The sequence below is a fragment of the Porites lutea genome, chromosome 6, assembly GCF_958299795.1.
Source record: "Porites lutea chromosome 6, jaPorLute2.1, whole genome shotgun sequence".
Lineage (NCBI taxonomy): Eukaryota > Metazoa > Cnidaria > Anthozoa > Scleractinia > Poritidae > Porites > Porites lutea.
Genome location: NC_133206.1, coordinates 1,402,501 through 1,413,721, shown reverse-complemented (window position 1 = coordinate 1,413,721; position 11,221 = coordinate 1,402,501). Strand labels below are relative to the sequence as shown.

At 39.4% G+C, this 11,221-nt stretch overlaps 1 protein-coding gene across 2 annotated transcripts in view; it reads right to left on the bottom strand.

Annotated features, from left to right (window-relative positions):
* Positions 1 to 326: 326 nt before the first annotated feature.
* Positions 327 to 11,221, bottom strand: part of LOC140940193 (uncharacterized) — a 14,828-nt gene continuing 3,933 nt past the window's right edge. The window contains exons 4-8 of one of the 2 annotated variants that reach the window (XM_073389108.1): positions 8,196 to 8,357; positions 7,689 to 7,906; positions 6,761 to 7,082; positions 5,507 to 5,911; positions 327 to 759 (exon numbers count right to left, since the gene is read on the bottom strand). In XM_073389108.1, the coding sequence (XP_073245209.1) occupies positions 434 to 759; positions 5,507 to 5,911; positions 6,761 to 7,082; positions 7,689 to 7,906; positions 8,196 to 8,357 (1,433 nt within the window). In that variant the 3' untranslated portion in view covers positions 327 to 433. Of the gene's footprint in view, positions 760 to 3,749; positions 4,510 to 5,506; positions 5,912 to 6,760; positions 7,083 to 7,688; positions 7,907 to 8,195; positions 8,358 to 11,221 lie in introns of those variants that run through there. The other variant, XM_073389106.1, reaches the window with a different exon arrangement.

Below are 11,221 nucleotides of genomic sequence, written 5' to 3'. Positions count from 1 at the left end.
CATCTGTCATCTAAAATAACGTCACGGAGATATATGTTACAGGTCTCGTTTCGCCTCATGTAAGGAAATTCTGGATTCCACGCAGTGGATTTCGGATTCCAGATACTGGATTCTAGTGTCAATGGAACTTGGATTCTGGATTCTAATCGTTGATTGGATTCCGGATTCCTTGAGTTGTATTCCAGATTCAAAGCCTAGGATCTCGGCCTCCACGGGTAAAAATATCCCGGATCTCGGCTTTGCACCAGCAAAACTTCCCGGATTCCGGAATCCCTTGCCTGGGAGGGTGGCCTGGGGGGCTCTCGTTTACCTCATGTGACTTTTTCCATGACTCCTCTCAATTACTATTATTATTATTATTATTATGATAAATAAGCGTTTACAAATTACGCGATGACGCGTCTCGCTTCCGCAACAAATCTCTCGCCACCTGCTATGCTGCGCTAAACTCATAAGCCTCCATAACATAATCCTTAGGTACAAGCCCTACACTGTACCCCTGAGGTTTAAATAGGGATCCTATCCACCAATCAGCGTGCGGCTTTTCGTAAATGTAAATAAGATCTCCCCGTCTGAATTGTAGCTCGTCTTTATCGCCAGCATCGCAGTTCCACAGCGCTTGATACACATTAGCGTAGTTGATTTCGTTGGTTGGCTCTTCAGCAGGGCTAGATGGCGGGTCGTCTGATCGTCTCGGTACGGGCGGTGCAGGCTTGGCGGCAGTCGGCGGGCGTTCCGGTCGATCGGGAACTTTTTCTTCTGCAAAAATGAACGAAATTACATGGCGATAATTCGCGATATTGTGCAAATTAAGTCCAATACCTTTGCCTCTGTGTAGCCTGCGAGCAAGCTCTTCGGGGCGCTCTGGCAGCGGGGTGGGAAAAGGAAGGAGAGCTTGCAACTACGTCTCTGGAATTTGAATACCTGCATCGAAAAAGTGGCTGCGAAATGCTGATTGGGAGCCACCGGGGAATTGGAGGCGGAATTCAAATTCCAGAGCCGTAGTCGCAAACTCTCTTTCCTTTTCCTGCCCCGCCGTCAGAGCGCCCCGGAGAGCTTACTCGCAGGCTAGCCTCTGTGGGCTTTTAAGTTTGAAAGAAAGTACAGTATTTCCATCACCTCTAATGACTAAAGAAATGAGCATGAGAGTAACAGCTATATAATAACTACTACAAACTAGGAGGGAGCGCTGGAGTTGGAACTGAGATATATTTCCGATAGGAAGAGCTTAAAATGCACTTGGGTGAAGCATACAATTATAAGAAAAGGGTGCTTCCAAATATTTTGGTGAAAATATAGGTAAGCGGAGAAAGATTAAACGCTAAGGGCCAATTATTTAAACGGAGTTTAGCCCGTGTTTTTTTCTAAACACCATTTTTCATGAACAGTTTGAATGAAGCATATAGCGTACAATGGAAAAGCACTTATTTTCTTGAATTAACAGCTTAAGAAGAAGATCTAGTGGTCCAATGATTTCATAAACCGCGGTCTAAGTTAGACTTCGTTTAAATAACCGACCCTAAAATTTTACAAGTAGATGGAATATGATCGTCCGATTGAGCGTAGTCCTGAATAGGACTGTTGATGAATGACGTTGCGACAACTTGTGCCGTGGTCATCTTTAGAACAGAAGTGAGTTGTATAATGTCAGTTAATGGTATTTAAAAACTATAGTTAATGACCTTGTTTACAGGATTATTTACGACGACCTTGTTTACAGGATTATTTACGATGAAAACGACGAGAAACAACTTCAATGTGACCTCAACATGCTACAGAAATGGAGTGAAAATTGGCAACTTCGTTTTCACCCTGACAAATGTGAGGTTCTACGTGTTACCCATGCGAGAGATCATACTAGCTATCCTTACAAGCTCTCTGGTTGTACGCTTCAGTCTGTCAACGAAACGGTTGATTTGGGGGTCTCATTGACTTCTAATCTATCCTAGAACACCCAAACGCAGAAAGTTGTAAACAAAGCCAACAAGATTGTGGGTTTCCTTAAAAGGAATGTTAGTCCAGGAAACAAGGAAGTCTTTTCTCATCTGTACAAGGCCTTGGTTATACCCATTCTGGAATATGCTGTCCCTCTGGTCACCCTATTTACAGAAGAACATTGACGCTCTTGCCCGAGTACAACGTAGGGCCTCGAAATACGCTCTCCCGATGTCATCCAGGGACTCTCCGTACGAAGAAAGACTGGCAATCCTTGGGTGGTCCAGTCTTCAATCAAGGAGGTCATATCTATCTTTGCTAGAGTGTTACAAGACTATTCATGGTCTTAATGGCCTTAACTGTAATGATTATTTTGAATTTAATTGTTATGGTAAAATAAGATCAAACCATTCATTTAAATTAAGACAGCCATTAGCTAGAAAAAATTGATTTTTGCACTCATTCTTTGTTAGAATTATTAAACAGTGGAACGCTCTTCCTAAAGACATAGTGCACGAACAGGATTTCAGCATTTCTCGAAGTAAACTTAGGAAGTATTGTGAAATTTTGTAATTTTTTTAGCCATTTCTTAATTATTCTTACACATAGTAGTATATTTATTTTATATTTTATGTAGGGAGTGTCCTCGATAGGGATAACCTCTGACGCTTCCTTTTATGTGTTCTTACATAATAAATGTTTGATTTGATTTGACCTGATTGGTCAATTGAGTCGCGATGTTATTGGTCTTCTGTCAGTTAAGGCTATGAGCACTCCAAAGGTGATTGGGGCGTTTGTATCCGTCTTTTGTCAAACTGTTAGTTAAACGGTCATTTCTTCGTTAGACTATTTTAATTTGTGGGCTTTCAAGTCATCTTTGTTGACTACGAATCAGAGGCGTCTGTTAGTAAACTAGCTTTCAAATTAATAGCAGTTTGTAGAATATGTAATGCATGTCGCAGAGTGCCAGTCGATTTGGTGTCTCGCCTTTAGTGGTATTTAGCAATGTTATTCTTGATATCACCATTTCTTGTTGCTCGTTTGTGTTCAGTCAGCCGCGTATTAAGGTTTCTGCCGGTCTCTCCGATGTTAATGGCCTAGCAGTCGTATCATTTGTATATGGCTCCCTCCAGCCTGTCCTACGGTCTGTCCTTGTCCTTGCCATTCGTAAGCAGTCGCCGTAAATGGGTTACCGGTCTGTATGCAATGCGCATATTTTAGGGCTGTAGAGAACGTGAGATAGTTTCAGGCGGTCATTTAGACGGAGGGAGACGAAACCTTTCCACAGGCCAAAGTATAGGTCACCCATGCCATAGATAAATAAACAGCACTAAAAAGTGTCTCCCAGCCGTAATCGCTTGACAAAATAGCCTTTTAGATTGAGGGGAAAATATGTGGCTTAGTAATTTATCGATGGAACAGTGTAGAGGAAAAAAGAAAGAGCAGCACGTGGCAGGCTCAAGAACGATTCCGGAATACGGATTTGCGCAGAGAAGACAATGAAGAGTACAGGGACGGGAAAAACCGCGGTTATTGATCAGCAAAACAATCTAATTAAATATACAGAAGCTTATTGCGCATTTGAAACGTATGTTTTATTTCCGGATACCTACAAAAACAAACTAGCCAGCCACGCACGAGTTAAGAAAGATCTCTGTAAAACAAGTCAACCTTGTAACCAATCTGGCATGCGTACATGTTTGTACGCCAAAAGTTGCAACATGAACATGAAACTGAGTCTACGTGATGTTAACATGTAGGCCTAATGTTTTTTTTTTCTTCTTTCTCACCCCATCCCCTCCTCCTTTTTTTTGTTTCTAGCTGTAGAATTTGTCTCGTCTCAACACAAGCTACTGCAAGTGAGCCTCGCCTCTGTTTTTTAAAAAAGCGGATATTCTTCTGCGCTGTTTAAGACAACAGTGACGGTACAAAGTCGTTTAGGTGAGGAACTGCCATCATCATCCCCATAATTTTGGCAGTTTAAGCACTTGCAATACTCTTGACATAATATTCCTGCTCTGAAACATGGACATCTCGTGGCCTTTATAGATCGCTTCCCCTGCACGTCCACGCAAGCTAAAAACCCAGGGTTTGGGTCTTTCCTCCCTTCTCCACATCTACAGCCAACGATTTTAGGGGCCGGTTTCCCCGGTGGCTTTGGCTGAGGAATCCTAAAAGGTCTGTCCGTGGCACCAAAACTGTTTTTACAATTTAAACATCTGCATCTATCATAACATCCCGTTCCACTGCTGTAACAAGGACACTTTGTCTTCCTTTTCCCTTCCGAGTCAATGCATGATACAAAATCTGGGTCATTTGTTCTTTTGTATTTCTCTTCTCCACATCGGCACCCCGTCGCACTCCTTTCTTTCCTTGGACGGTTCCCGCAAAAGCGACATTTACACTTTGCTGTGCAAGACCTTCCATTGCGAAGACAAGGACATCTGGCGCGTTTTCCTTCTGTTGTGCAAGAAGATGCATCCCGTGACTTGATTTTTCTTCCGCAGTAACAGCTCACATCTTCTGCCAACACATCACTTCTCCGGCTGGTTCCATCCTTCCTGTTGGCTGAATCTGAAGGGTAACGGATATGTTAGCCTTGACCATCTCTGTTGTCTCTATCCAAACATACCGGGTCTCCCGGCGATGGGCCATGGGGTAATCATCCACGGAGGAGACACATCTTTCTGAACTGCTCATTTTAAAACCAAAAAAGATCAGTTCTCCCAGATGGATCTCATACCAACACTTACGAGGACGAAAGCTCAAAAATGCCCTACTGCCCAACCGACGAAAATGTGACATAAGATCACTGAAACGATCATCTTATCAAACAGACTCGATCTTACTGCAATGATAGTTGCAGAATCCTTATTTGCACTGATTGTTCGGCAAGCACAAATCTCACAATGCAAATACACTACTTACATCATCATGACAGACGTGAAAGTTGACACTTCAAAAAGCAGTTTCTGTTAAAATTTTTTAGCGTTAATCTACGCTGTGGCAGTTAAACTAATCCAACCCCTTTTACCCACAACAACAACGACAATCAAAAAAATGAGTTACCGTCCCTTGTTTGAAAACTAACCACGCATTTGCCGTAAAGGCAGCCATCCTTTTTGTTTAGTTATATGGAGGTCTCTAGCTTATTTATGCTAAAGGTGTGCAAACAGAGCAAAGGTGCTGATAAAGAACGCAGTGTCTATTAATATGAAATGTTGAGGTATTGTGTACAACCACTCAACCTACCTATTCATCGCCTGCGGCACATATTATACGTATATCATATGTCAATTTATGATTTAGCCACCATGAAATGCTTAATTTAACCTGGTCATTAAGAACTGAGGCAGAACGAAAAAAAAAAAAAACGTTTTTGAGACTTCAACCAGCTACATTCTCTCCATGAAGAGTTTTGCTTAATCGACACACGTTGCAGCTACATGTACATGTGAAGTAAGTTATTGACTCCATTTTACTGAAACAGTTCGAAATTTCACCAGTTAGTTACACAGAACGGAAACGCTACCTAAATATGTCAGGCAGAAAAACCAGAAACAACACTTACGTGGCTTTGCAGACTGGCCAGCATTTTTTGAAGGCGGGGAAACTTTACGTTTAGGAGGTCGAGTAGGCACTGGGGCTGGTGCCGAGACTGGAGGTGGTGGAGGTAAAACCTGCTCCTGAATTGTATCCAGATCCTCATAATTCTCCAACTCTACATCCGCTTCAGGAGCTGGAGGAGGAGGAAGGTCTGTAGCAGGAGTATCAGCCTCTTCATACATTTCTTCCTCTTGTGGGGTGGGGAGCTGTTGCTTAGTTGGGCGTGGTGGGGGTACAGCAGGAGGTGTGTCATTTTTAGGTGCTGGTGCCTGTGGTTTGGAAGGGCGTGGTGGGGGTGGAGCAGGAGCAGTTGGCTGTTCTGCTATTTCATAATCTTCATCTACCAAGGGTGTTGCGGGTGAAGGTTCAGCTGTAAAAAGACGGAAATGGAATGTTGTTATCTAGTGTGTGATAAAATGTCGATCCCTCCTCTAACTTCGCTTTTATTTAATATTTTCCTTTAGATGGTTTTGCCCATCCCCCTCCACTCTTAGTAGGTACATTCCAAATGGGTTGGGATTTGTCCATTTTGCAACGCTACCACTGATTGCCAGAAATGACATCTGACCAATGGTGTCACAAAATGTAGGCTATTTTCTTAGCTACAACCATGGACAAAAGTCCTTGGGACAGTTATCCAGTATTAATATACTACATCCTTTTTTGAAATTTTCTTGCAGTTCTCCCTCTCCCCACCCTATACAAAGTTGAAACTCCGAAAAAAATTCTGGAAACATGCTTCCAATTTGTTTGTGGGGTGAGGGGAGGAGTTGGGCCTGTGTGAATTGGAAAAACCCCCAAAAATGTAAAACGTTCCGAGACTTCTGTCCATGACTGCCATCATGGACAAAAGTCCTTGGGACAGTAATCCAGTTTAATATTTTTCTGTTATTTCTGGGTTGCCTCATAAAACAGTACATCCTTTTTTGAAATTTTCTTTTAAAACTCGGAAAAAATTCTGGATACATGCTTCCAACTTTGTTTGTGGGGTGAGGGGAGGGGTTGGCCCTGTGTGAACTCGAAAACACCCAAAAAATGCAAAAGTGTCCCAATACTTCTGTACATAATTGTAGGTTAAAAAACAGCAAATGCACTATTCATCTTGAGGGATTGTGTCTCTAAATAATAACGATCAATGTAATGAGAAAAATAAATAAATGAATGCATAAATAAATAAATAAAATTTATTTATTTAATGAATATAACTGCTCAGTCAAACCTGGCTTAGGAGAGGTAGCAACTGCTGTGGAAATTTCATACTGTATTGATTGACTGGACTGTTGGCTGGGAGTGGCAGGTTGAATACTACCAACTTCTTCATACAAGTCTTCTTTGGTGTCATCATACATTTCCTCATCATCTTGAGCTCTTACTTCAGGCTCTTCCATTCCACTCTTCTCATAATGTAAGCTGCTTTCATCATCCGAGTGTTGCCTGTTACGCAGTTCATCTAGATTATGATTACCTACCAGTGGTGCATCAGCGGCACTTTGTATCGCTGACATCCATTCGTCAGCTTCCTTCTTAGAGTTAGCCTCAAACTAAAAAATAACAGATAAATTGTCCTTAAAAATAATTTGACCTGGAAATACCAGACATGTTAATCACATTAAGGAATGATCTTGGAATTAACTCTTTGGTCAGGAAAGTGAATTGATTAATCTTGACCGCTTTGAAAACTACAGTGTATAAAGACAGCCTATAAAGACTGATACTAATGATGCATGGGTTTATCACACTCTTAACAATAAAATAATAAAAAAATATAATGTCGTAGACATCATCATTAATGATTATTACATAACACTCTATGTAAATAATTCCAAGGTCTTTTTGAAATTTTGCATTAATTTACCAATTTTCATCATTGACTTATTCAAGCCAGCTGTTAACACATGAATATTACTAAGAAAGCATAAGACAGCATAAGAGAATTAACTAAGTGAACCCTTCTTCAAGGCATTAAGAAATGAATGATAGTACTGACAAAATTTCAAACAGAGAATAATGTGGCACAGATTTGTTAAGATCATTGGCAGGTCCTAAAGAAGTCCAGGTTGGGAAAAAATGATTGTGTAACTTCTGAAACCAATGTGACACAAACTAAAAACAACAAAATATTTGATATTATTTTACAAATCAAGTACCTGAAATGGCCTTTGGCCGTCCAAAGTGAGAATAAACTCACGGCCTTTCTTGTTAGCAAGAGCTACTTTATAATTAGGTAACAAGATGCTTCCTTGTTGCTTTGGTGATTTCTTGTCTTTAAAGTAGTACATGATATGATTGCGCACAACACAGTATCGTTTCTGAAACTTGCTTCCGATGTAAACTTTGCCTTCTTTGCGACGTTTGTTTAGGAAACCTGAAGAGATATCACCAATGTTAGGATACGAAACTGAGTTTCTAATCCAAGGACCAAACTGAATGTTGAGACACAAGACAACACAAACTATAAACTTAAAGTTTTCAGTTAACCCATGTATTAAACTGTGCATGGCAAACTTAGCAACTTGTATGTATTTGTATAATTTTTCTTTTCTTTTTGGTTAGCTTTTGTTTGTTTGTTTTCTGTTCCATAGTTTTTTCACAGACTGTCCAATTCTAATGGAACTCAATATACTTCTTTAGCATTGTATAAAAATAATACCTACCTGTCTTAATGACACCTTTGATATCATCTGGTTTTGTGATCTTTGTCAAATATTCCAAGGTTGGAACACCATCAACTGAACCAGTACCAGGCTCAGCACATTCATACATCTCATCTGACTCATCAGGAACATTGTCTGCAGGGGGTTTACTGGTATCTGTCACTAAACACACAGAAGGCACATGAAGTGACTTAAACAATCAAACTAAACTCCCTGTGGTGTCAAAGTTACTTTTTGTGCTCAAAAAGGTTACAAAACATCATATTGGGCGACAGTAAATGAAACTAGTAGTTTCCAATGGAAAGGCAAGCACTTGCTGTGTGTAAAGAATGACATTTCAAATAGTCAGGGTTGTCAAAAGTAGCCAGCTGCCAGTGAAAATCATCACCAACTTGGTTAGTATTGGCCAGTTACTCTGCTTGGCATTTCTTTACAGATAACGTTTTTACAATAAAATAGACCTGGACGGCTGCTTACTTTGATAACTCAGTCATCTACGTCATAAAACTTTCTGACAACCCTGATAGTTTGAATCAGTTGCAATTTCTTTTGATTTCAATAACATTTACTGTGCATGTAACACAACATGACACAAAGGAGAAAAAAAGTGTGTGCATCAAGCTACAATTAAAAAAAAGTCCATGAGGATAAATCAGGGTATCATTTGTCTGAAACCTGTTCACGATAAGTTTTAGAGCATGCGAGCGATGGAGTGAGTGAACGAGTGAATTTCCAATCAAGTTTAATATTAAACTGTTTCACTACACTTTGCGAGCGTATCATATAATTTTCAATCTTAATTAATCTTAATTTTCAGTAATATAGTTTTATGCTCTTAACAGTTTTGATTCCTTTATTGCAGTAAACAGTCAAATACTGATAACATCAACATGGAGGCTGGAACTGCAGGGGGTACAGCTGTATGAAGTGGCCTAATTATAATCGCAAAGCTGAAACATTTAAAAAATGACTGACCAATTCTGACTAAAAGGTGACAAAAAAGCTCAAACAACTCAACTGCCATTTTCTTTTGCACAAGAAATGAAATTTGCTTTTGTTTTCAATTTAAAATGAAAAAAAAAAACGAAAGAACAAAGTTGGTAAACAAAGCATGAATCAATTGAATGCAGAGCATCGAAATGTATTCTTCAGTCTTTTTCGGACACCCGACACAAAAAACTACTCGTAAGCACATCATTTCATGCACTCATTTCAGGCTAGTAAGTACACCTACACTGCATTTTTGTTAGCCTGCTGCTTTGGGAGTACTTATACAGTCAAAATGTTAAGTGAAAATTGAAAGATACTTCTAGATTATAAATCAGAACCTAACCTAACAAAAATGTTGCCTAAATACAGGCCATCTGATATTACGCGATGGTGCGATTTCGCACAATTGACCTCAAATCGCATCCCATCACACAATTTGAAGAAAAATCGCACAATTCATAAAAAAATGCTAAATTCAAGTAAAGTGTTTAAAATAGAGCATGCGTTTTACTGTTTTGAGAAGTAAAGCTGTTTCATGTTAGATTTGTGACAAACAACATCAGCCTCCACTAGTAGCCTATTTTATTATGCCTACAACACATCGATGGGAAATTCAAAATTCAATGTTTCGGACGCCAGTAGGCTGTTTTTTTCCCGACTTTGTAAGGGTTCAAAACATGGTTCAAGTTATCGAGGGTAAAATTATAATTATAGAAATGATCTAAGGGGAAACAAAAACTACTTCAAGTTAGCCAGAGGTTCAATTAGAATTAAATCAGAGGTTTATTACAGTAAATGCATGGCGGAAATCCAGGGGAAATTGATTTTGGTTCGAGTTAGCATGAGATTCGAGTTAGTGAGGGTTCAAGTTATCGGGAGTCAACTGTAATAATACAAGGCAATTTTTTTTCATGTCAGTATGACTCCACAATAATTTTAGTTTGTGCCAGAATGAAATATTCTGCATCAATGACGCAAAAATGTGGCCTAGATTGAACACTGTGTAAAAGTTAAGCAGAGTTTAACTTGTAACACATTTTTATATGTTACTTTTCTTTTTACTGTATTTCTTTTACTTGATGATGACATCCGAGAACATCAAAATGTTGTATTATAATATTATTAAATAACTTTTTAAAAATGTCTTAAAAATATTTTTTTAAGAAAAGTTTTTCTACAATTTTTTTATAACTTAACGATGAAAATAACAATAACAATAATGAAAATGAAGAAATGATCATCGTAGTGAATGCAATTTATGCAATTGTGTAAAGAAGCCTGAAAAAAATTCAGGACTTCAACGGGGTTTGAACCCGTTAAAGTCCTGAATTTTTTTTTTCAGGCTTCTTTTCGCAATTGCATAAATCATGTTCACTGCGACAATCATTTCTTCATTTTTATTTCATTTCCGAAGTTCATATATGATTTGTTTCATATATCATTAACAATAATAATAATAATAATAATAATAATAATAATAATAATAATAGCCTCCCAACATGCTGGTACCAACACAACATCCTCAAGAAGCCTGACGTGGACCCAAAATGTCGACTGTGTGGCCATTTCAACAAGAACATTGACCACCTGGTCTCTGGCTGCCCTGAACTGGCTAAAACTAAATACATCCACCACCACAACAAGGCAGCTGCACACATGCACTGGAAGATCTGCAAAGAGTTTGGCATTGACGTGAAGGAATGATGGTATGAGCATGAACCCAGTGCTGTCACCAAGAATGACAGAGTCACTATTCTGTGGGACATGACCATCCACTCTGACAGGACCATAGCAGCTAATAGGCCGGACATTGTCCTAAAGAACAAGAGGGATAAAACCTGCCTTCTCCTTGACATGACTATACCCATCAACACCAACACGTCAGTCAAAACCACAGAAAAGCTTAACAAATACAAAGACTTGGAAATCGAGGTTGAGCGAATGTGGGGGTTCAAAACAACAACAGTTCCGGTGGTTATGGGAACCCTTGGCACCATCAAGAAGGACATGGAAAACAGAATACTCCCAAAAAATCC